At 46.1% G+C, this 26,604-nt stretch overlaps 2 protein-coding genes across 2 annotated transcripts in view; both read right to left on the bottom strand.

Annotated features, from left to right (window-relative positions):
* Positions 1 to 26,169, bottom strand: part of PRPS20 (chloroplast 30S ribosomal protein S20) — a 44,141-nt gene extending 17,972 nt beyond the window's left edge. The window contains exons 1-2 of the mRNA XM_086797571.1: positions 25,952 to 26,169; positions 25,707 to 25,885 (exon numbers count right to left, since the gene is read on the bottom strand). Of these exons, the coding sequence (XP_086653697.1) occupies positions 25,707 to 25,885; positions 25,952 to 26,096 (324 nt within the window). The 5' untranslated portion in view covers positions 26,097 to 26,169. The remainder of the gene's footprint in view (positions 1 to 25,706; positions 25,886 to 25,951) is intronic.
* LOC147602654 (uncharacterized) lies at positions 10,357 to 12,877 on the bottom strand. Its single transcript, XM_086797491.1, has 3 exons — positions 11,676 to 12,877; positions 11,271 to 11,592; positions 10,357 to 11,148 (listed from the first exon to the last, which is right to left on the bottom strand). The coding sequence occupies exons 1-3, from the start codon at positions 12,875 to 12,877 to the stop codon at positions 10,687 to 10,689; spliced, it is 1,986 nt and encodes a 661-aa protein (XP_086653617.1). The 3' UTR covers positions 10,357 to 10,686.
* Positions 26,170 to 26,604: the final 435 nt, after the last annotated feature.

Genomic DNA, 26,604 nt, shown 5'->3' with positions numbered 1-26,604 from the left:
CCAATTTTTGTCTCCTAATGCGGAGCAAACTCTCACCCAAAAGTGGGATAGACTTGGGCAAAAGTGCGTTGTAGTATGTCAATAAGTTTTGGAAAGTGTTGCTTGAGGTAACTCCCTTTATGCAACTCTCCGAGGATGAAAGGAAGAGGAAGTTTCACTCCAAATTGCAACCAGCTTATCGTTCGGGCATTGAATTGCACCCGAAACACACTCTTCAACAACTCATAGCATCTCCACCTGCTCTACGGAGCAATTGGTGCTTAAAATTAAGCAAGATCAAGGAGGTTCTGAGGGCAAAGAAAGGGCTGTCCCAAACCTGCAAAAAAAGTGGACAACCACCTAAAAAGAGCTTTCAGGAAGCCCAAAAGGGTAGTAAGGCTGAAAGAGCCCCATCCAAAGACATTGCACCAAAGAAGAACAAATTTGGCTTGACCCCCGAGCAAAGGGAGCAATATGCCAAAGAGGGGAAATGCTTTTCTTGTGGTAGTAAAGAGCACATGTTTAGACAATGCCCTACCTGCAAGGAAAAGCATGAAGACAAGCCACCAAAGGCACATGTGCATGCCATACCCGATGTGCAGGGTACCACCGAGCATGATGGCAAAGAGAGAGTGGTATGCAAAGCTTGGGGACAAATCAAAGATTAGCCCGCCTTATTCATGTTTGATGATTGTGCAACAGATAATTTCATCTCTACACAGATGGCAGCTGCCTTGGGCATAGAGATTGGGGACATGGGACCCCAAATTGAAGCAGAGGCAACCTTTGTTGGCAAAGAGGTGCACGTCACGCCTCTTATTGAAAAGTTGCGCATTCATATACAGGGTTATTTGGATCATGAGCATTTCTTGATTGCCCCACTTAATGGATGTGATGTATTACTTGGCAAGCCTTGGCATCATCGGCTTGAGCCTCGCAAAGAATATAAAACCAACACGATCACATTTATGCATAGAGGCCACATGCATGTTATTGATGAGGGCAAGGAAGGGGATTCCATCCCAACTGTATCTCACATCCAAATTAATAAGACAATGAAAAAGAGTCTTTCCGTTTTGTTCGTGACAAAATTGAACAAAGTAATGTGAATGTGGATGTATTGACTCAAGATAGGCTGAATTTTCTTAATGCATATAAAGATTGTTTTGCCGATGCATTGCCAAGAGAACTACCACCTGAGAGGCCTAAGGATCATCGCATAGAACTTGTGCCAGGTAGTTCCCCACCTAACAAACCCGCATATCGTGTGAGTGCTGCACAACAAGAGGAGATTATGAAGCAGGTTAATGAGCTCCTAGAAAAGGGTTTGGTTCAGCCAAGCTCCTCACCCTTTTGTTCTCCCGTACTTCTTGTGCAAAACAAGGATGGATCTTTCCGCATGTGCGTGGATTATCGAGCTCTAAACAAGCTCACCATCAAGAACACGTTCCCAATCCCACACATAGATGACATCTTGGATAAGCTTGATGGTTCGGCTTGTTTCAGCCGTATAGATTTGAAGAGTGGTTACCACCAGATTCGTGTGGTACCCCAGGATGTCCATAAGACTGCATTCAGGAGAGCTTTTGGATTGTATGAATTCTTGGTGATGCCTTTTGGCCTTACCTATGCCCTGGCAACATTCAATCGTATGATGGACAAGATACCCCATTGTAAATTCACAAGTGTATTCTTTGATGACATCTTGGTTTTCTCCGAGAATGAGGAGCAACATAAGACTCATTTGGCTACAGTGTTTGAAGAGTTGCGAAAGCATAAACTCTTCATAAATGCTAAGAAAAGTGAGTTCTTCCTCTCAGAGATACACTATTTGGGACACATCGTATCCAAAGAGGGTGTAAGAATGGATCCTACTAAATTTGAAACCATTCAAAATTGGCCAGAGTTGCAAAATGTACAACAAGTACGTAGCTTACTGGGGTTATGTTCATACTATAGGCGACTCATCAGGCATTTTGCCCAGATTGCCTCGCAATCGCATGACCTTCAAATGGACTCCGAATGAGCAAGATGCCTTCTTGCAACTTAAAAATGCTATCATTTGTGGGCCCGTGTTGATTGTTCCTGATTTGCAAAAGCCATTCATGGTGGAATGTGATGCATGTGGGAATTGTATAGGGACTATCCTAAATCAAGAGAGTCATGCAGTTGCTTATGAAAGCCGCCGATTGGATGATGCCGAGATCCATATGGACATTTATGAAAAAGAGCTCTTGGTTGTAATTCATGCCTTAAAGATATGGAAGCATTATCTTCTTGGGGCTGAATTTGTAGTCAAGACAGGTCATCAATGTCACGTGCATCCCGCACTTGGATGCCACGTAGACATTTCTGTACAGAAGGTGCAGGACCTGGGATGGTGAACTGGTCCCATGTGAGCCCAATCCGGGACGAGTCAGCCAGTGATCCATCTCAGTCGTCCGAGGTCAGGTGTGCATTGTCCTGCACATGAGTCCAAGGTCAGGTGTGCACTGTCCTGCACATGAAACAGTGCCAGTCCGCGCTGTGAGTCTCCCTCTGGAATGATGTCAGTTATTCTGTATGTTTGGTCTGCCACCAGATATCAAACAGCTGTGTAGATGTAGGTATGCAGCAGATTTGGACACAGGGAAGGCTATGGCCCACCCAAAAAGGGGGGCCAAGCAGCCCCAGGACTTGCCCACCAGCCCAAGGAGGGGTTGGGCAGGCTGTCGGCCAGCCCAAGAGGGCTTGGCCAAGCAGCCGACTGGCTTTTGGGCCAGCCCAGCCAGTTGGCTAGCCCATAGGGCAGCCTGGACCATAGCAGCCAGGTACGGGACGGGACGTATAATATGGCAAAGTATAATACGCGTATTATACGTCTTTTTCGCGGGGCCAAAATAAAAAACGCCGTTTTTTTTTTAAACAAAAAACACTAGTTTAATTACATTTGGTCGAGGCATGTCACATACATGTTTAAGTTATGTTGCTGCCTTGGGGGCCTGAGCAAGGGTGAGTGGGGAAAAGGAGCAAGGGTGGGTGGGGAAAGGGAGCAAGGGTGACCTGCACAGCGAGGAGGCGAACGAAGGCGCCCAGCTGTGCCAGCACAACGAGGAGGGGAACGAAGGGACAGAGGGAGAAAGGGGGGCGACCAGCACAGCGAGGAGGCGAACGAAGGGACAGAGGGGGAGCGGCGAGCAGGGGCAAACGAGCAGAGATGAGAGAGAGAGAGAGTACCGTACCGTGTGAGGTTGGAACTTAGGCGTGCAGGTTTAGGAAGCAACAGAGCGTACCAGAGCGCACGCGGATCCCAAAAAAGCCCAAGCATAACGTTAAACGTTAGCCTGGCAAATTTTTTAATTAAAAAAAAAACTCACGTTTTTTTTCAAAAGGACGTTTTTTATCCAAAAAAACGTCCCGTCGAGTATTTTTTATAAAAAACGCGTTTTATAGCTACTATGGCCTGGACTGCAGGCGGCCAGTGCCCAGATGCTGCCCAGCAACCTGCGCTGGACTGAACAGCAGCCCACATAGGCAGCCAGGACAGTCCAGTGTGAACACGAGGCATTTTCAGCATTAACTATTATTAAAACAAGTCGTGGAGGTAAAGTAAACCAGCCGACTGCTCCTGATGGGGAAGTATAAATAGTGGAGGCCACAATCCCATTCATTATCTCATCATTCACCAAGTGCTCAAGCAATCCAAGGGGCCAAGACATTCAAGGGCTTGCTAACGCAAAGGGGGTGAAGGATTCAGGTCAAGGGCAGGGTATTCCCAGCCAAGAAAAGATCCAAGATTGCTGTATTTTCTTTCAGTTTTCTCATCATTCTAATAAAGCAAATACACTATCCGTGGTGGGGGCCCTACAGAGGGTAACTGGGACCCAATACTGTGTCCTCTCCATCTCTCCCTCTCTTTCTCTATTCTCTGCACTTCTCCTTTCAAGTTTGTGCGTTAATTTCCGTCGGGAAAAGAGTGTTGAATTCTGAGTTTTGAAGTTACCGATTTTTCTCCGAAGCTTCCACATATTACAGTGGTATCAGAGCCTACTTCAAGTACAAAGATTTAGCAAAGAAACCAGAATTTTTTCTCGCTCGTGTGGTTGGTTTTTAGACGCGGTGGACTACCCCTTTCGAAGTGACTCCTGTCCCTCGAAGGACGGTTGGTTTTTAGCCTCCGGAAGTCTCCCACACAAATAGCGGATTGTCAGATTGCGTTCCGGAAAGGAATTGCATTTTCCTGCTATGGCGAGCTTCAACGACGAGAGACCAAGAACCATGGGACCAGAGTGCACCAGGCAGCCCAGCTAGGACACCAGGCTTGAGTGTCAGACATGTTCCAGCAGATGATGCAAGCAATCGCAGAACAGACAGCCAAGTTGGATGAGCAGAAGGCGCAGATCTTGGCTCTGGAGGAGCGTGTACCTGCTCCCCAGCATCGCGTTTTCCATCTCCTCCTCCCTCTCCTTCCGTATCCCAGATACCAAATCCTCGTCACAGGGACCCTCTCGCAGGGTCACAGCCGCAGCCAAGCTCCTTGCTTGAGTTACAGATGCGTGCATTGGAGATCTGACAACGAGAAGACGACGCCATGCAACGCGTGGAACACAAGCGTTACCTCAGAGCTTTGGACGCCAGATTGACACCGACGGCGCCCTCGAATCATTTTCCCGAGAAAATGAATTTTAGTAAGTATAATGGTAAACTCGATCCCACAACTCTTTATTCATGGTTACATCAATTTGAAGCTTACTTTGCCGCAGTGAGGAAAACAGATACTGACAGAGTGATCTTAGCCAGTTGGTACTTGGAAGGTGAGGCCATTCCTTGGTGGACTCAGTGGGCTCATGCCCACACCAGAGCAGGTATGGCAGCTTATGTGTGGGACGCATTTGTCCGCGACCTTAAGCAGCGGTTTCTACCGCCCCACTACCTTGAGCGACTCAAAGACGAGTTCAAGGGAGCGCGTCAAAACGCGGAACCAATCCTTCAGTTTGCCAATAAAATTTTGACCTTATGTCTGTAATTAGGCTTATCTGATACAGACAAGAAAGGGCAGTTTTTGTATGGCCTGGACACGCAAATCCAATGGGAGGTGCGTATGTTTAGGCCACCCACCTTTGAGGACACACTCTCGCTTGCACAAAGTGCAGAAATGAAACACAATGGTGGCAAGCCCAAGATTTCCCAGCCGGCTTCTCCCTGGGCTAACGCCTCGGGGGGCAAAAGCCCGAACCAGACGGAGTCTTCCCCAGGACAGAGCCCGGGAGCCTCTGGCTCCAAGAACTCGAACAATGCGTCAAAGCTTACTCCAAACCAGAAAGCAGAGGCAGGCAAGACAGGTGGCAAGTTAAGTGCTGAGGAGCTTTCTCAGTACAAGAAGGAGGGTAGATGTTTCTTTTGTTATACAAAAGAACATACTTCTCGGGATTGTCCTAAGAAGCCTCCAAAGCCCGCCGGTCTTCCCGTTTGTGTGTTGACTATCGTGCACTCAACAAGCTGACTATCAAGAGCAAATTCCCGATGCCTCGAATTGACTATATTCTTGAGAGGCTGAATGGAGCAAAGGTGTTCTCAAAACTGGATTTAAAGAGTGGGTACCACCAGGTACGGATTGTAGAGGGGAACATCCCCAAGACAGCCTTCCGTACAGAACGGGCCCACTATGAATTTGTGGTCATGCCATTTGGTTTGACGAACGCCCCAGCTACATTTAACCGCATGATGATGCGTGTTTTTCGGGATTTGATTGGACAGTGTGTGTTCATATTTTTGGACGACGTATTGGTATTTTCAGCTGCGGTTGAGCAGCATGACATTGATGTGGAGAAAGTCCTGAAGTTGCTGGAAAGCAACGAGCTCTACGTCAATGAAAAGAAGTCAGAATTTTATCTGTTCCAAGTGCATTACTTGGGATATATAATTAGTGCTGAAGGCATTCGACTTGATCTGGCTAAAGTGGCCGAGATTGTCAACTGGGAAGTACCTCAGACGGCCTATGACATTAGATCATTTGTGGGTATATGCCAAGCATATTCCACCCACATCGACAAGTTTTCTGACCTCTCGGCAGATCTCACCGATCTGCTAAAGGGGGTGAAAACAAGAAGGCAAAAGATTCGAATGACTCCACAAGCGTTGGAGGCATTCCAGAACCTCAAGGTGGCTTTATCAGAAGCACCTTATTTAGCACTTGCCTCGTGGGACGAACCACTTCAAGTGATCACCGATGCGAGTAACATCGTAATTGGAGGTGTATTGCAACAAAATGGTCATCCAGTAGCTTACATGTCTCGTAAGCTACTGCCCACCGAGAAGAACTACTCAGTTTATGATCGTGAACTCCTCGCAGTTATACAGGCCTTGAAACATTGGAAACATTTCCTGTATGGCCGTGACTTCGAGGTTCGCACTGACCATCAGGCATTGCGTTGGATTCAGACGATGCCAAGTGCACAGTGGAGTGATCGACAACACCATTGGAGTCAAATATTCTAGCAGTTTGGTGGTATGATTGAGTACCTTCCAGAAAAGGCCAATCCAGTGGCCAATTCTTTGAGCAAGAAGAGACAAGTGTCTACGATTCAGACCACTAGACTTGACCTTGTTGGTACAGGACTAGAGGACATGATGCACACGTACGCGGATTCCGAGGAATTCGGTACTCAGTGGGAACAGGCATTGGATGCCACAGGACCATGCCATTTTCTGATACGCGATGGTTGGCTTTTCTACAAAGGCCGACTATGTGTCATGAAGTCATTCAGGGCAGCTCTTCTCCATGATGCCCATGACACCAATACAGGTGGTCATAGGGGCATGAATTTGACTCTGGAGAAATTAGAACGGCAATACTATTGGCCAAAGATGAGGCGTGATGTGTTTACATATGTACAACGCTGTGACATTTGTCAAAAGGTGAAAGCTCCTCGTGGAAAGAAGATAGGGTTGTTACAGCCCTTGCCAATTCCTGAGGGTCCTTTCCAGGACATTTCGATGGACTTTGTCACGAATCTGCCTCCCAGTCCGAGTAAGCGTAATACGCAGTGCTTAACTATTGTTGATAGGTTTAGCAAATTTGTTATGCTTATTCCATGCAGGGCCAATGTGACCGCTGAGGATGTTGCCCAGTTATTCATTCGGCATTGGTATCCGATTGGCAGGATTCCTAGAACCATAGTGTCAGACCGAGATGCCAAGTTTACCAGTCATTTTTGGAGGGCATTGTTTGATAATTTTGGTACTAAGTTGAATTTTTCCAGTGCATTCTACCCACCTACAGATGGCCAGACAGAGATATACAACCAGTTGGCCTTTGATGTGCTGAAGTGTTATGTCCACGATCAGCAAGGTAAGAGGGAATCGTATTTGCCTTTAGTTCAAGCTGTTTTGAATGACTCTTTTTCTTCAGCTATTGGCAGGACTCCATATGAGGCAGTGTTTGGAAGACCTTTCCAGTCGTTGTTAACTAGGACTTCGTCTTCAGTACCGGAGGCGAACAGAGTGACGGAGTCTTACCAGGAGATCTTAGAGTCAGTAAAAGACAGATTGGCTAAAGCGCAAGAGGCCTACACTCGACAGGCCGATAAAGACCGAAGGGATATAAAGTTTTCGGAAGGAGATTGGGTTTATCTTCAGATAATGAAGCAAAGATTGAAACAGGTGGGCAAGCGATGCCCAAAGTTGTCTTTCAGGAGCTTCGGACCTTTTCCCATCCGGAAAAAGATTAATGAGGTGTCTATGCAGTTAAAGCTACCTCCGAGTTGGACTATGCATGATGTATTTCATGTCAGTTGGTTAAAGCCATATGCAGGTCCCCTTTAGAGGTCAAAGACGAAGCGAAACCAGACATTGTGGATGAAGCAGAAATTATGGGAATGATGCTATTTGGACCATAGTTGACAGGTTTAGCAAGCAAGCTCACTTCTTGCCCGTCAAGAAAACCATTAAAGTTGATCATATGGTGAAGCTTTTTCTTGCTCACATCTTCAAGCATCATGGTATGCCAAGTCCATTGTTGGGGATAGAGATCCCAAGACTACAAGCCTCTTTTGGAGGGCTTTATTTGATAACATGGGCACCAAGCTTGAGTTTTCATCTGCTTATCACCCCCAAACAGATGGTCAAAGTGAGGCTGCAAATTCTGTTGTGTTGGATTTGTTGAAGGTTTATGTGGCAAATCAAAAGAGTGCCTGGGAGAAGTATCTTCCACTTGTAGAGTTTGCCTACAACAACACAGTACATGCCTCCTTGGGAAAGGCCCTGTTTGAGATTATTTATGGCAGAGTGGTCTTGCCACCCATCCTTCGTACGAAGGATGAAATTCTTACAGCCGATGAGTATGTGCGTGACTTGGATGTAGCCTTTGCTCAGGTGCGGACAGCCACTGCAAGGTCACAAGACAAGCATAAGAGGGCTGCTGACAAGTATAGAAGGGACATGCAAGTCAAGGAAGGTGATTGGGTATTGCTGAAATTTGAGAAAGCTAGGCTTCGGAAGAGGCCAGGACGAGAGGGAGCATATCCAAAGCTTCTACTCGATATTATGGACCCTTCAAAGTGGTTGACAAGATCAATGAAGTGTCCTACAGGCTTGCTTTACCCAACCATTGGAGGATTCACAATGCTTTTCATGTGAGTCTTTTGCGGAAGTATGTGGGGCCAAATCTAGAGGAGCCTGTCACAGAAGATCCGCCAGAAGTTGATGAGCTAGAGGAAATCCTCTATCATCCTTTGCTCAGGTGCGGACAGCCATCGCAAGGTCACAAGACAAGCATAAGAGGGCTGCTGACAAGCATAGAAGGGACATGCAAGTCAAGGAAGGTGATTGGGTATTGTTGAAATTTGAGAAAGCTAGGCTTCAGAAGAGGCTAGGACGAGAGGGAGCATATCCAAAGCTTTCTACTCGATATTATGGACCCTTCAAAGTGGTTGACAAGATCAATGAAGTGCCCTACAGGCTTGCTTTACCCAGCCATTGGAAGATTCACAATGCTTTTCATGTGAGTCTGTTGCTGAAGTATGTGGGGCCAGATCCAGAGGAGCCTGTCATCACAGAAGATCTGCAAGCAGTTGATGAGCTAGAGAAAATGCTCTAGCCAGAGCAAATTGTATTCACAAGGAGAGAAAGTTACCACATGGGAAGCTTTCCAAGAGATACCTTGTGAAATTTAAAAATTATTTGCCAATTGATGCAAAGTGGGTAGACAAGGATTATTTTGCTGACTACCCTCAGCTTTTGCAGGTATATCTCAAGGCCACAGTTTCCACAAGTTTCGGAAACGGGGGTGCGGAGCACGGCGGGAAACGGAGTTTCGGAGTTTCGGCATTCGGGAAGAAACGGGGCAACGGAGTTTCGGTTTTAGGGTTTAATACATACATATATAATTAATAAAAACATTACAAAAGCTTGAAAAATACATCTTTGCTCAAGTTCAATGTCAAAGACTCAAATGATAGATCAAAATTCAGAAATGACAACTGTAGGCTCAAGGCTCAAGCCTCAAAAGAGTCAATACAAAACAAGATCCATCATCCATCATCCATCGTCCATAATCCATATGTATAGACTATAGTAAATACAAAACATGATCAAAAAATATCCATGTGGCTGGCAGCAGCTGTTGGCATGACAAAATCCTAGAGCTAAGTGCTCCAAAAATCACTCATCAAGATCATCCATGGAGGAGTCATCCTCCGACTCATGAGAGTCAGGCTCAGATGAAGAAATGGTAGGATCGTGGTCCTCTGCCTCTGCTGAAGTGGAAGCGATGGATCCCTCCCTCTGCCTCTGAGAATGGGTGGTACAGTGGATATTGTGGCTCGGCACTGTCAGCTCCTCATAAAGCAAGGTGTACATATCACGCTCATTCCGTGGGATCTCTAGGATGAACCTCTCCCTCCTGATGTCGATCTTATCCACATTCACCTGCGAAGGCTCCGGATGTCGGGCATTCCTCTCAAGGAGCTGGAGGTTGCAATGACAAAACACCAACCGCTCTAGCTAAGCGGTACTCAGCCTATTCCTCTTCTTTGTATGGAAGAGGGCCCAAGTGCTCCAATTCCTCTCACATGGACCCGAACTGCAATCCTGTGAGAGCACTGGAATGGCGATGCGTTTCTGTTATTGAAATGCACATACAATTAGAAATTAGAACTAAGTGGAAACAAGAAAGATGCACATCGTACAGTATACTATGTAAACTGTAGTTAAGGGTAGTGAATTACCAGCGTGGGAGCACAATTTCCATACTTCTCCCACCATGATACAGGCTGTAGCTGAGTCTCTCGAAGCTTTGCAGTCCCTCGACCAAAGCTCCCTATCTGGTTGCGAAAGGCCCATAGTTGCCAGGCGTTCAGAAACGGCAGGTATGAAACGCGTTTCATACGTTTTGAAACGTTTCATAAAAGGTAAGAAACGGGTAAAAAAAGGTTTCATACAAAACAGAAAAAACATGTATATTTTTTACTTGAAATATACAAAAGAAAAAAATATTGACAGAACTTTTAAGAGACCACATTGAATTCATTTCAATAAAAACAGAATACATGTAAGATATGATGATATCACAAATCACGTGGGTGTCAGGTGATCACTGATGACTAAACAAAAATCAGAATCATCACCACGTGGGTGATGATTCATGACTCTAAATCCAAGATCAAAATAAATAACATGTCCAAAGTTCAAACTAAATAACATGTCCAAATAAAATGATACTGGCAGCTGCTAGCTACTATCTGCATCCTCATCTGCATCCTCATCTGCATCTTCTGCCTCTGCAGCCTCACTCTCAAGGTCACTGCCGGTAGCCGAGTCCTCAAAGGCCTCATCCTCTAGAGGTGCAGGTGCACCACTAGTACTAGCCTCTCGAGAAGATCGTGTAGTGCGAGCCGGAGCCATGGTCTCCTCATAGAGCATAGAATAGATGTCTCTCTCCTCCTGAGGAATGTCGGGAATCTCCTTGCACTTCATGATATCAATCTTATCTGGATTCACTTGGCGAGGCTCAATGGGATGACCCTTTTGTTCTAGCAATCGGAGATTGCAATGACAAAAGACAAGCCTCTCCAATTGTGCTGAGGACAGTCTATTTCTCTTTTTCGTGTGAAAAAGAGCCCATGTACTCCAGTTTCTCTCACAAGGCCCTGAACTGCAATCCTGGGAGAGAACTCTCAGTGCAATCCGTCTCTACATTGCACAAAAAAGAATGTTAAGTTAGAGTCAAAAAGAGAGTAGCATTTGAATGTAGATTTTGAAAGAATAGGACTCACGAGACAAAGATACAAGATTCAAGAATCAAGAAACCTTACCAAGTTGGGTGTCCCAATACCGTATTTCTCCCACCAAGACACTGGCTCCAACTGTGTCTCCCTGAGCAATGCAGTAGCTCGCCCAAACATATGGCTACCGTTGCGGTAAATGAGAAGCTCATCCTCGAGCTTTCTCATCAGCTGTATATCACCTCCCACTCCCACCAACTTGGTAATGTACTCGATCCATCCTGACTCTAGCTCCTCATTGAGGTATTGCTCCTCATTCCTCCAAAGGGGATGCAAAATGTGAGCAACAGCATGGATTGGCCTATGAAACCAATCCCAACGCCGATTCCAGATCTCCTTAATATCTTGAACTCTGCATGTAACATGTGACACACATAAGAGATCAAGATTTATAAAATAACTCAAAGACTAAAGTTAAAGCCCAAGGGTGAGCACCTGTCACGCGACAAGGTAGTGAAATCATTGAGAGCTTCACCAATTCTGTCCATGAACTCATAAAGCAGCCCAATGGTACTTCCCTCCATGTCTGTGAGCCGAAGGACACTATACATGGGCTGAAGTGCCTTCACAAGTCCCTCTGCATCCTGCCACCAAGTATCTCTCATGACCATACGAGAGAATGCTATAGACTTGGGCTCATCCTTGTCCTCCCATGCTATCCATTCACGACACACAACAATGCGTAATAAGCCATGTCGCACTCTCACTAGTCTCTCTACCACAATAAACATATATGCAAACCGAGTTTTGGAGGGCTTTAGAAGCTCAAGATCACTATTGGCCCTGTACATGCTCAAAACCTTTGGCCTCTTTGTGACAAAGTTCACCATGGTAGATGCAGCTGAAAATACATGGCTCACCCAATCAAGCTTTCCCACATCCTCAATCGTCAAGTCAAGGCTGTGTGCTGCACAAGGTGTCCACACAATCTTGGGGAACTCCTCCTCTAACATCCTGCCCATGGATACACAATTGGACCCATTGTCCGTGATCACCTGCACAATGTTATCAGGCCCAATTTCATTGATTGCCTGGCGCATGTGGGACATAATGAACTCCCCTGTAACCACTATCCCTGGCACCGATGCATCTATGGCACGAATGAACATTGTGCCTTTGCAGGAGGACACAAGAATGTTGTACACATTTCTCTTCCGCGCATCTGTCCATCCATCACAAAGCAAAGTACAACCATACTTTGCCCAAGTGGCCTTGAGAGGCTCCATCTCCATCTCCACAGCCAGTTGCTCCTTGCGAAGCTCAGTAGTGCGCAATGTCTCGTAGGAGGGGCCATCCCACTCACACCCAATGCGGGAGATAGCTCTCATTGCCTTCTTCCATCGAGGAGTCCTGACAATGTGGAAGGATAATCCACATTGAATAAACAACTTCATCAACTCCCTTGTTGCCTCTTTCATGGCAGCCTTTTGCATCCCTGCCTGTACATGTCCTTTCTTGAACACTGGAAGACTAGTTCTTTTGGCTCGAGGTGCCGAGCTAGAACCACCTGCAACACCACCTGCAACCTCACCACTGGTATCTTCCTCTCTGATACTGCGAGTCCTCTTGGAGACACTTTGACGTGCTTCAGGCTCTCCTAGATTGGGGATATCCTCAAGGGGGATACCTAGCTGCATGGCCTTCCAAGCCTTGAGGCTATCATAGATTTCTTGTGGCACATGCTTACATGGCCCAATGCCGAAACCCTTTGTTTGTGAGAAATGTGCCTTCAACCTGGTGACACTGCCATGGTGCTTATCAGCACAAAAGTTGCATTTCCACTTTCCGGAGCCTGAGCCACCATATCTAGACTCGAAGGTGACATTGTTCCAAAGAGAATCACCTGTTCGAGGCATCCTACAAGACGAGGATAAATGCAGATTGTTGGCCCTGCAAGTGCGACACCGTGGAAGATATGCCATAAATATTGATGGAAGAGAAAAAAGTGTGCTGTTTTGTGAGTTGTGCAGAGAAAACCAACTTAAAGCAAAACAGGACTTTACCCCTTTGGAAGACCTCCACAAGGCCCAAGGACACCAAGGAGCTGGGGGTCGACAGATGCGACGGAAGGACAAGAAGGATGGCACGCAAATCGGCGAACTCGCATGCGGCGGCCACTGGGAAGCGTGAAAATATGCGCCGTACGAATCCAGGATAGAAAACGTTTTTTAAAGTTTTTAAAAACTGCAAGTTGTATGAAACGCGTTTCATACTGTACGAAACGTTTAGAAACGTTTCGTACGTTTCATATGTGTATGAAACGCGTTTCTATGCAACACTGGAAAGGCCAAGAGATCATTCTCTATACATTTCAGCATGTGCACATTACCAGATGTCAACTTCCTGATGTATGTCATGAAGCCTTCTTCTAGCTCCTCGTTCTCGTATTGCTCCTCATCTCGCCACAAAGGATGCAATTCATGTGCTACTGCATGAATCGGCCTGTGAAACCAATCCCATCGCCGATTCCACACAGCCTTGATTTCATCAACCCTTTAGAGATCAAACCATAAGATAAAAAAGGACAAAAAACAAGAGTCAAGAGTCGAGACCAATGTAAAGACTCAAGAGTAAAATAAAGATAAGAAGTAAAGCAAGGGTAGCCATGACTGAGGAGACTTACTGCTCTGCTCTCAAGTAGTCTTGCTTGTTGAGAGCCTCCCCAATCTTGTCCATGTACTCGTATAAAAGGCCTAGAGTACTGCCCTCCATGTCTATAATGCGTAACACTGTGTAGATGGGGTTGAGAGTTTTGATCAACCCCTCAACCTCTACCCACCACTCCTCTCTCATGACATCACGCACAAAAGCTCTTGCCTTGGGGCTCTCTCTCTCATCCCACTCTAGCCATTCATTTGAGTAGACAGTGCGTACCAACTCTCTGCGGACTCGTAGGAGTCTCTCAAGCACAATGAACATGTATGCAAATCTGGTGGCTGCAGGCTGCAATAGCTCAAGAGTGCTGTAGGCCCGATACATGCTCACAACTTTTGGCCTCTTCTTCACAAACTTCACCATGCTTCATCTGGTGCGAAAGATGGCTTCAACCCATTGTATTTGACCTATGTCCTCAATCAATAAGTCGAGGCTATGTGATGCACAAGGGGTCCACACAATGGCTGGAAATTCATCCTCTAGCATAGAGCCCATAGACTTACAATTACTTCCATTATCTGTCACCACCTGCACAACATTCTCAGGCCCAACTTGCACTATAGCCTCCCTTATATGTGTCCAAATAAATGCACCTGTAACTGAGAGACCTGGGAGGGAGGCATCAATGGCTTTCAAAAACATAGTGCCTTTGCAGCATGACACCAAAACATTGTATACATTTCTCCTGCGTACATCTGACCACCCATCACACAATACAGTGCAGCCATACTTTTTCCATGTTTCCTTCAAGGGCTGTAGCTGCACTTCTATGCATGATTTTTCCCGCTTTAGCTCTCGTGTCCGCAGAGCCTCAGATGTAGGGCCATCCCACTCGCATCCAATGCGGCTGATGGCCCTCATGGTCTTCCTCCATTGATTTGTCTTGGCCACATGAAAGGGAATGGCACACCGTATGAACATCCGGGTGAGCTCCCTAGTTGCCTCTGCAATTGCTTGCTTTTGAAATCCTGGTTGGATGCTAGCCCTTTGTACAGTATTTATTGGAGGGGTGTCTTGTGAATGTGATACATCACCTGGCAAAGGAGTCCTCCTTGCATGCACACTCGACACTGAGGTAGAGGAGAAATCTGATCCTGTCTCTCTGCCTCTGGCCCTCTTTGCTGCTGCTGCTTGACTTGAACCAGCTTCATGCTCTTGACGACCCATTGCTGTAGATACTTCCTCTTCGGGAATGGCCAAACGCTTTCGCCTCCACATTTCAAGGCTTTTCCGAACATCTAGAGGAACAGAGGGGCATGGCCCTACATCTTTGTTTGGAACATGAGCAAGATGGTCCTTCACACGGGTGACACTCCCCGTTTTGACCAACCCACAATATCTACATCTCCATTTCCTACATAACCCCACCAGATCCTACATAACCCCCCACTTGCTCCACATGCTGCCAAAAAGGATCCGGAGTCCGAGCCATGTTCCTTAACTTACTTGTGCGGTTCGAGGTCGAGAGACTCGGAGAGATTTGAGAAGTGGAGGCTATTTTTCTGGTCCTGCAGGCTGCGAGCAAGGTGCGACTCCTTCTTGCTTGGTAGAGCTTAGATGGCAAAGGTGGAGGCCCCAAGTAGAGGTAGAGGGCGTGGTAGAGGGCTGATGTGGAGGTAGAGGGGTAGAGGGCAAGGTAGATGGGTAGGGCAGCTCCAAACAGGCGGCGGAAACAAGCGCGCAAAATGCCGGCGAAAAACAGCACGCGGGTTTCTAAACCCTGGAAAAATAACGCCTTGGAAACGCCGTTTTTGGAAACGGAAACGTTTCCGAAACATTTCCACGTTTCGGTGGGCCAGAAACGGCGTTTCTGAAAACTATGCTCAAGGCTTTTCGGTTGAGGGCAACTATTTAGAAGCCCGGGAGATGTCACCATTTGGTCCATCTCCATGTTAAGAGCCACTCTTCTGGGATTGTTACTCCATAGAGCAGCCAGATTTGAGCCATGTTCACATGGAGCCAGGGCGGTGTCCCATGTGAAAGGGCCAATCTTTTGGTGTCACATGGATGGGAGCCAGATTCGTGCCACCCGTGTGTGACCAGTACTGTGTCACATGGACGGGAACCAGTTTTGTGCCACCCGTGTTTGACCTGCTTCATGTTGTATGGACAGGAGCCTATTGGTGCCACCCGTGTATGGCCAGGATGGCGTCTTACCTATGGGAATGTCACTCCATAGGAAGACCAGGACATATTTTTATATTTCTATCGCGCCAGTTTTGTGCCCGACAAGAACTTTTTGTACAAGTTTCATGAAAGGGAGATTTCGTCCATTACATGTGCACATGCATTTATGACTGCATGCATAAACTTGTTTTCGCATGTTTGCCTGTTTTGCCGTGCCAATACACTAGACAGGGACGCCCCCAGTGTACCGTGGGAGTGCTGCTTGCTGACACATTGGTGTGGTGTGTGAATAGGTAGTAAGTATTACCATTTTGGCCTTTTTCTAATGTAAAATCTAGAAAGTAATCCAAACCTTAATATTTATAAGGTTGGATGTTCACACACATTTAAAATTTGTGTCCAAACACTTTCTAGTGTGGGTGCCCATGAACTCACCCTTGATTAAAGTTTGATAATACTTAAAGCAACTATTGCATGGGTAGAATTCTCTCCACACGTGGATGGTGAAAGGGGTTGGCTGAAGTAAAGACTCACCTACTGTATGGAGAGGTGGGAATGATTTTTCTCCAACCAGCCTACTGCCCTGTACCCGCCTCCAACCCACCCGCCTAAACCCGACTGCTATAACTGTTGTACGTGTGTTGTACTTGCCCTGTACAGCTGGTACGCCTGCACTCGGTGGTTGTACCTACTACTGTACCTGCACACGGTTGATGTACCTGCTGTTGTACCTGCACCCGATTGCTATACCAAGCCTATACTTGTTGTACCAAGACCTGTACTTGCTGTATCAGGATCTGTACTTACTGTACCAGGTGGACCTCACTGCATGTAAAGGGAATGCATCTCCATTGACTCCTGCTACAAGCTATACTAGGTGCCTTGTATTTCTTATTTCTCTAAAACAAATATTTTCTAAATTAAGTTCAAAGATTTCTTTAAGTTTTGTGCAAAGCAGAAACAAAGCATGTTTAAGCTAACCATACGCAAGAAACCTTCCTAGTTTGGTTTGTTTTTCCCTGAGTGGTAGTGCTAACCGCGCCCTCAGAATTCTGAGAGCCAGTGAAGGTTAGAAACACTAGGAAGTCCGGGAGCAAAGCTTATCTGGGAGAACCAGGCAATGTTCTCTCCGCGGTGTACCCCTTTGCCTGTGCTAGTACGGGCGTGCCTGTTGGTGCACGGTCCCGAAAGACCAATGAAAGGCAAGTGTGCACCCAATGAAGGTGGAACTGTGCCTATGACTTAGGACTTCTTCGACTGTCCAGACTTCATCGCGACAAGTACCCAATTGTTTGAGTTGTATTCACTCTATGTGAGGAGAAATCTGGCCTATTGGCCCGTGACACTTGTACATCTAAATACTCCAAGAAATACAAATGTATTGAGAGAGGGGCCAACCCTTTCCGGCCCCAGTGTTGGTGTCAAGTGTTATTGATCATTTTCAGTTTTACTGTTACTAATAATGTCCATTGTTGGTATTAGTTAAGTGATCTAAAAATGTGTATTTTGTCTTCCAATTTGTAGGCCTCCTGTAGGGAGCGGTTTCAAGCTATCCCCACACTCGCCTTATTAGATGCAGCCTCTTCTGGCCTATAGCAAAAGAGGAGAAGGCAAAGGAGTCTTCAAGACGTCAAGCCGAGAGAGAAAAGCGTGAAGTTTGATACCTTTTATGGAAAACGAGACACTCAGAAATCTCTATCCTTCATCAAACAATTTGACACCGCCTTTGGAGAAGAGGACTTCTCCCAAAAGTCCAAACTCCCCACGGTCCATATGCACTTGAAAGATGTCGCCTTGAATTGGTGGCTAAAAGTGGTCCAAGAAGGGACTGAACCTACTTCATGGGCTGATTTTCAAAACCATGTTCAACAAGAAGTTCCTTCCCACAACCTTCGAGGCAGATGTACAAAATGAATGGGATGAGGTAAAGCAAAAGCAGGAGAAAGTGTGGCAACATATCTTAATAACTTTTCAACTGTCTTATTGAAGTTTATATGATATACTCCTATCCCACCATTGATGGAAATGTGAAAGTTTGTCAATGGATTGCAACCAAAGCTTTATCAAGCAATCTATATGAAGGGACCTAAAACCTTGGAAGAAGCCCAAGACAAAGCCTTGCAAGGCGAAGCTCTATATATGCCTTGGATGGTGGGCAAATCAAAGAATGAGTCGAGACTCATCTCAAAGGAAGAAGTTTAGAGACCGATCCCCATCAAGAACCGAGTCATAAGAAAAGAACAATATGAGTGAGGACAAACCCCCACTCTTTTGAAGAAAATTATCCCTCAAGCAACTCGAAGAATATACAAAAGAAGGGAAGTGTTTCCAATGTGGAAAGAAGGGACACTTGGCTGCAAATTGTCCCAACCTGACAGATCAAGAAGCTAAAGAGACTAGAAGATCATCAAACTGACATCCTGCTAGGAAGTTTTTGGGGCAGATTTGTATCATTATGCCTTATGGCAGTTTTAGATGAGAATCTCTAGGATTATAATGGAACATATTTTTGTGACTTTTTGTTATCAAGAAAGATTTAAGAGGGAGGGATTGTATTTCTAAACCCTCTTCATTGTGTACATACATACATACATACATACATATATATATATATATATATATATATATATATATAGAGAGAGAGATAGAGAGAGAGAGAGAGAGAGAGAGAGAGAACTAGAATTGATCATTATTCTGCTTACAATGGACATGCTGTAGTTTGGGTGGCAACGATGCTAGAAAGCCCAAGGAGCAAGATTTGAATATGGACGACAGCGATGCCAGAACAAGATTTGTATATGGGAGGCAATGATGCCAAATGACCCATTGAACGGCAATGATTCCAGATGTATTAGATTTCAAGTGATCAAATGGCCTTGAGAAAAGTCTGAGCGATCCTAGTGACCAAAAACCAAACAAGACAATCCATGAACAGGATGATCATTACTTGTGCATTGCATACTGATGTATGTTTGAATTTCTTTGACTTTGTGTGTTGTTTTTGATGCGTGGACAATGCTTGGATTTACGGCATGTGATAGTCCATTGGGCTCCAGACTACGTGGCCAATACCTGGAATACCCAATAGACGCGAATGATGCATACTTGTTTGTTGACTAGCTTGTGTGTAGTTTTTACAGAAGGTGAGTATGCATTTATTATATCTAACCCCTGTTACAAGCTATGAAGAATATGTACCATCAAGAACAAGGACATCTATCAAAGAAAGCATTAAGATGTTGCCAAAGGAGCAGAAGGCACCACATATATGAGGAAAGACCAGATGCACAAGAGCACCAGATGGGGCTAGTACCACGATCATATGCATGCCATAGTTGAGGACAATTGTGATATAAGAGGGAGAAAATGTAACTATTTGGTCCTCCATGCTCTTTTCACACGATAGAACTCATGCCCGGACACATGAACAAGATGAGGGACACATGGAAACAGGGTTCCTAATGTTGGCAATGGAAAAAGCGCCCGTCTCGGTCAAAAAGCAAGAAAAGCAAAAGTCAAACTTTGTTGACCAAAAAGCTAAGGGCACCGTTGGAAAGAGGACATCGAACTAGATCAAAAAGCTAGAAGCCGCTTTTTCAAAAAGGCTGCTCCAAGGCCAAAAAGCAAGGCCCTAAAGATTATAAAAGCAAATCAAGAACTTTGACTATTATTAATAGTTACTAAAGCAAAAGCAATAAGGCAAAGTAAAAGCTAGAAGATAAAGCAAAAGCAAAGTGTGGCAAAAGCATGGTTATATACCTTCATAAGGTCAGAAAATCTCAACTTACGAATTGAGAGATTTGAGAAAGAAATAATAGTGAAGAAGGACAAAGACAAAAACAAAGCATTTGAAAGATCAAAAACCTAGCTACTAAGCAGAGGAAATCAAAAGATAATATCAAACGAAGACTTTTAATTAAGACATTGGCAAAAACAAAAACAAAGAAAAAACAAGAAAACAAAAAAACAAAAAAACAAAAAAACAAAAAACAAAGAACAAAAACAGACCAAAAAAAAAACAAAAATACAAAATACAAAATACAAGAAACAAGAAACAAGAAACAAGAAAACAAAACAAAACAAAACAAAAGCATGGTTCCCCATCAAGTATATAAGAAGCTTGTACCCTCATGGTGGAGGGCCACCTGTTAGCCGCCATGTTTGCTCCTCCACCATCGCCTGTTAGCTATTGCCTGCCTCCCATCAACACCTCCTTTGAGCCGTCTTCTTTGGGGAGGTTGCCTCCATTTAAAGAACTGCCACCTCCTCCTTTTTAGTGAATAAGTATTGGACAGCCATACACCACTATCCATATCTCTTCCACAAGTTCTTTGAGGGATTTTTGTGAAAAACGTAGACTTGGTCATATCTTGGGACTAGCCCAGTGTTATTCTCTTGTGGGTCATCCTCGTGGTGAGCTCGGCATCAGTTATCTTGTGCCTCGACATCGACTTCAACCCAACTGGCACTTTTTGTTTAATATTGTATTCATTTATTGAATTGGTCCTGGCTTGGAAAAGCCCGTAGATTCTTCTTGAAATAAATTCTTGAAGCGGGGCCTGTTCCCCGCTCAATGTGGTGTATTGTGTGAAACCCCTATCTCCCATCTCTATCTCCCCCTTCTCTCTCTCTCTCTCTTGTACACGTGGTTTATTCTATCACGACACGCCCCGCTCGGCTTACAGCACCTGTCCTAGCCGACTCGACACAGAAAACATGGGTCTCTTCTTTACCTATCAACACCTAAACCTAACCTTAATGTGCTACCTAATTAGGGATTAGCTAGGAGATTAGCCATGCCCACGTGTGTACACATAACATTCCCTCATGCTAAACTTGATGATGGGTTGGAAACATGTCATCCTTCCTCCCTGGATTACTCACTCCATACTTTGACTACTTCACGTCTAGCATTTTGATTGAAAACTATGCCATTCCTTTGATCTTCTTTGAGAATAGTGCACATGTTCCACTTGGTATCTATGCTCTCTTAACACAGCTATGGTCTCCTACTGAGAATGATCATGCTTGATGCTCCACCATTGGAACTGATCTCCTTTCAGCACACAACTCCCAGGGAATGCTTTCCTCTGGCTTTGCCGACTACCAACCACCGCATGAATGCTACCCTGGCTGCATTCTTCCATGGATTTGTGCACCTTTCTTGGGACACCTTAGTGCTTAGATGGCTGAGCTTGAATGCTTTCATACCAATGTTGCATGCGGAACTCTTCCTTCACTTGATCCAGCCCTAAGCCTACTGATTAGGAACATGCAGTGAATAGATAGAAAGAGAAGAGAGATGAGTTGTAGTTTCAATATATTACTATGATACAAAAACATGTCTTTATCTGTATAACTATTGTGAGCTTTGGCCTAATGATTGACTATGACATGTCCCCAACTGGGGACCAAGACACAGAAAACATGGACCTCTTCTTTACCTGTCAGCACCTAAGCCTAACCTAAATGTGCAGCCCAATTAGGAATTAGCTAGGAGACTAGCCATGTCCATGTGTGTGCACATGACACATGGCAAATTTGGCTTAAAGAGCCATTGGAACATTGTGAAAAATAAAATACTCCAATAATTTACTTGGTATTGAGAGGAGGAGGGGGAGGGTTGGCTCGGTTCCGGACCTGGGTGGTGCTGTTAGAATACACAGTGGAGATGATGACCAAGTCTGGGAACACAAGAGCAAAAGCAAAGACACAGGCAGAAAAACAGCACAAAAGAGAGACAGATGTAGGCGTGTAACTCTGCTCTATATACACAAGAAGATCCCGAGATATGATACAAATAAGGCATGGGGGCTGAGGACCTATATATACCTCCCTGGAAGGGCAGTCGGCCGGCACTAAAAAGTGTCCACGACTGAAGAAAGAGGTCGCCGACTGCATAACTGGTAAAAGACAGTCGGCCAGCTATCTGATGCCCACAACTGGTAAAAGACAGTCGGTCAGCAGCCCTAAAGCCCACGACTGATGAAGATCCAGTCGGCCAGCACTGGGGTGCTCCCAGCATCATCTGGCAGCCCTCCCAAGCCTCAGAAAAAATGGGAAAAATAGGGGAAAAATGCGGAGAGTGGGGAAAAATGGGAAAACATCTCATAAGGGCGAGCACACCCACAACAAAGGCCCTGGTGTATAAAACTGGACAGGAGATGACTTCCAACACCCCCTCTCAGCTCCTGGCTGTGTGACCAACCCCACTGGGAGCTGGGGTGCCGCCTGAGCAAGTCCAGAGAGAGCGACTTCGTGAAGAGGTCCACCGTACTGTCCTCTGTCGAACAGAACTCCGGCAAGATGTCATCAGCAACGATCTGTTCACGAACAAAGTGCCTCTCGATGACCATGGGTTCCTCCAGTGGAAGCCCAAACCTGCAATGTAACCTCCTCCTGCTCCGTAAACTGCTCCTGGGCCATAAGTAGATCCCCTCGTGTCCGAATCTCCTCCCCAAACTGAGTCACTCCAACCGCGGAGTCGGACTCCATCCAACAATCCCCCTCCTGGGTACAAGAGTCCATGATCCTTTGCATGCTGCAGAAACCACAGGAAACGCAATCCTGCCTCACAAAGAGACATCTGCAACCAAGAGCTCAACTGCCTCATCAGGAAGCTCCCGTCCAATCCGGTGTCCATCAACCAGATCAATGAACCATACAGCTTCTGAATCTCAGAGACATTACACTGCTCACAAGGATCAACACCTGTTACGGTGCACAAACAAGTCCTGGAAACCTTCTGAAGACCACGCAAGGCCTTCTGAAACCTGTCAACCACCCCCTCTGAATCCGGAACCACAAAGCCTGGAGAAACCACCTCCTTCTGCAAGTAATCACCTGACACCTGCCTGGCTTTCCGAAAGGTCCCCGTGGAAAGAACATCCTCAACTACTGGAAGTTCTATGTCCCGAACACGACGAGACATCAAAGCATAAGTGACCTGTTCAGCTTCCTCTGACTCACGAACACAAGAACTACCAACCTCAATACTGGAAAGTTCCTCCCAACTGCTGCCATCTACTGGCAAGCTATCCACCACCTAGTCTTGGAAAGCCCGCACCTGCAACGTATCCACACTTGAGTAGCTATTACCACACTGCCACTCATCACAATCTTGAGGACCTGGGAGAGAGAGTGCTGAAAGCCTGTAGACTCCATTCTCCACTCCACCTTCCCAAACCACTTGGCCTGTTGCTTTGTCCCGGAGAGCAACAAAATGCTCATCAAACTCCACCCGTACGCCAGTCTTGCAAACCTGATGCACTGACAACAGATGAAAACCAAGTGCCGGAACATACAACACCTGGGAGGAATGCTTCCCCCCTCTGCCATCGAGTGCTATCTCCATCTTGCCCTCACTGTGAACTGGGATAGTGGACGTATCCCCAGTAAGAATATGACCAGAACACTTGCAGAGATCCTGTAAACCGGAACGGGAAGGAGTCATGTGCCTGGAAGCACCACTATCGAGAATCCACTCCCGAGTATCCGTTGCGGAGAGTCCTCCAATCTCCTCCCTGCCTGAAGAAAATGAAGTATCGGTGTCCAACACCTCCAGGTGCACAAAAGTCGGAGTCTTCATGATTGCTGAGGAGTCTTCACCCTTCTCGGTCTTCCGCTTGGGACACTGCCTCCAGTAGTGGCCTTTCTCGCCACAATCATTACAGGTCCTCTCTGCTTTCAGTTTCTCGCGGTCAGCGTCGGACTTCTTCTCAGAAGACTTCTCCGATGAAGCCTTCCCTTTGCCCGAGTTACGGCCTTTCGACCGTTGGCCAGTAAAGACCTCCGAACCTCCACCCTGAGAAGGATTCGTGAATCGTTCCTCCTGGTCCAGGACCATGGGCACAAGCTCCTCCCACGTGATGGTGCTATGCCTGCCCTGGTAATCAAAGACGAGTAAAATGCTGAGTACGAAGAGGGCAAATGTGACAGCAACGTGATGGCCATGTCCTCTGGCGATATCTCCTTTCCCAGCCTAAAGAACCTCCTGCTGAAGAGCCTACAGCTTGTTAATATGCTCCCGCATCGTCGACGACTTTGCAAGGCTCATAACCCGCATCTGTACTTCCAAGGAAATCCTCTTCATGGGCGATACCCTGTTGTAAAGTGAGGCCAAATGCTGCCATATACCTCTGGCCAGCGTCATGTGCTTTACATGATTGATTACCTGTGGTGTGCAGTTGAGGAAAATAAACGAACGGACCCTGGCGTTGACGCGATCCCACATCTGCGTCTGGGCCTCCCGGTCCTTTCGGGTTGACGGTAACTCCCCTTCCTCTACTTCCGGCCGTGGAACACCAACAACGACGAAATCGACGGGGTCGTAAGACTCCAAAACGGATTCCATCATCACCTTCCATATGCCGTAGTTGCTCCCGTCCAACTGACGGTCCACCGGGAACGTGGGGAGTGTCGGGATCTTCACATGTCTCTCAGCCATCTCAAACAGATCTGCCATAGCGGGGATGTACTCTGAAAAGGGTGGGTGGGTGGGAACAAAGAAGAACTGATACCTGCAACAAGTGGCTGTCCAGCAAATCAGCCCGCCTTCCTCTTGCTTCTCCTCTTCCCGAACAGTCCAAAACAGTCCACCAATCAGCCACAAAACAGTCCCCTCTTGCTCACACAAATCCCAAGACCTATCTAGAGCCTAGGGCTCTGATACCATGTCAGAATACACAGCGGAGATGATGACCAAGTCTGGGAACACAAGAGCAAAAGCAAAAACGCAGGCAGAAAAAACAGCACAAGAGAGAGACAGATGTAGGCGTGTAACTCTGCTCTATATACACAAGAAGATCCCGAGATATGATACAAATAAGGCATGGGGGCTAAGGACCTATATATACCTCCCTAAAATGGAGGTCGGCCAGCACTAAAAAGTGTCCACGACTGAAGAAAGAGGTCCACGACTGCATAAATGCAGTCGGCCAGCTATCTGATGCCCACGACTGGTAAAAGACAGTCGGCCAGCAGCCCTGAAGCCCACGACTGATGAAGATCCAGTCGGCCAGCACTGGGGTGCTCCCGGCATCATCTGGCAGCCCTCCCAAGCCTCAGAAAAAATGGAAAAAATAGGGGAAAAATGCGGAGAGTGGGGAAAAAATGGGAAAACACCTCATAAGGGCGGGCACACCCACAACAAAGGCCCTGGTGTATAAGACTGGACAGGAGATGACTTCCAACATGTGCCAGTGTGCAATAGTTCATTTTCAGCATTGTCTTTGTTTTGTGATGATTCCATCTCATAAGTGTTTAAGTGTTAACTACCAAACTGCACATGAGGAATCCTTGTGTGTACATAAGTCACTCCAGATCCAAACCAATCACAAGCTCCTTTTACTTTTCTTTCATCTTCTAAAATTGGGCCAGTAAAATATTGCCATCATTGCTCTCAGCTAGATTTTGCAGTTCTTGCAAAAGGAGATTGAGCGATCAAGCTTTCCCCACGGCTTTGGCCTACTTACCGGAGCTTCACAAGCAATCAGACAGCATTTCTATGGGTAATGGGCCAAATGCATTTGCAACAATCATCTCCTGTCAATGTCCATTCATCTTCGAAGGCGGCTAGGCTTTACCTTTACTTTAAGTGACCAAGAGAAATGCCCAGCTCATGCTGTTTAGATGCTGGTAGCGGAGATATGGCACTATGTCCGTGGCAAAGAGAGCAAGGCGTACCTTCTTCATGCGCGTGGTGATTTCTGACTTGCGCGCTTTGTTATAGATGCGATGCTTCTCTGCCTGGCGGGCTCTCTTGACAGCGGAGTCCGCCTTCTTCGTCGTAGTGGCAGCGGCAGCAATTATCAGAGGGCGCCTTCTGACCTCCGAGAAGAAGAAAACCCTGCGAGCCAGTGATTCTGCACAAAACAATGTAAGCAAGTGAATGCGCAGAAGAAAGTAGAAATGCAGAGGTATTCTCCTACCATGAGCAAATGGGCTAATTGCAAAGCTCCGCGAAGAACACAGACGCAAGCTCCGGGAGTGGTGGCAGGAGGGCGCAGGTGGAGATGAAGAAGGCGAGGAGGGGAGAAGCGAGAGGCAAGAGAAAGGGAGTGAAGCCACTGCCATCGCTATAAGGAAGTTCTCTACTACCTTATCCCCTCGCCAAGTTTCATTATACTTATGGCACGCCGGTAGTTCATTGTCTGATTCTCAGCCAAAAAAAAACCTAGGTTCTTTGTAGTGCAACATAGATTTTAGGATTCACCAATTAGAAAAAAATCCAAAGGTTTTGTAGACCTACGAGTTCAAAGGTCTTAAAAGTTTTTTTTATCAATAATATATATATATATTAAAAAAGAAAAACTTTACATTGCATCCTTTTAACCCTACAGTCAGCCCCATCAACAACAGATAAATCAACCTCTATTAAGCAAGTTACACACTAAATCTCATCTATCATCTTTAAAGACAAAAGAAGATTCATCCCAAGACAACTGGTACCCCAGCAAAATGCAATCTTCAACCAAAGCTTCAGTTGAGCACTCCCTAGGGGCCTGTTTTTCCAGTACATCACCCTTCACCTCCCTTTTTTGAAACCAAATTTTGATTGTTGGTATGGTCCCTACTGGATTCT

This window comes from Cibotium barometz, chromosome 66, assembly GCF_041138505.1.
Source record: "Cibotium barometz isolate CiBa-2024 chromosome 66, ASM4113850v1, whole genome shotgun sequence".
NCBI classification, from domain to species: domain Eukaryota; kingdom Viridiplantae; phylum Streptophyta; class Polypodiopsida; order Cyatheales; family Cibotiaceae; genus Cibotium; species Cibotium barometz.
Note: the sequence above shows the minus strand (reverse complement) of the source record. Positions and strands in the feature narration are given on the sequence as shown.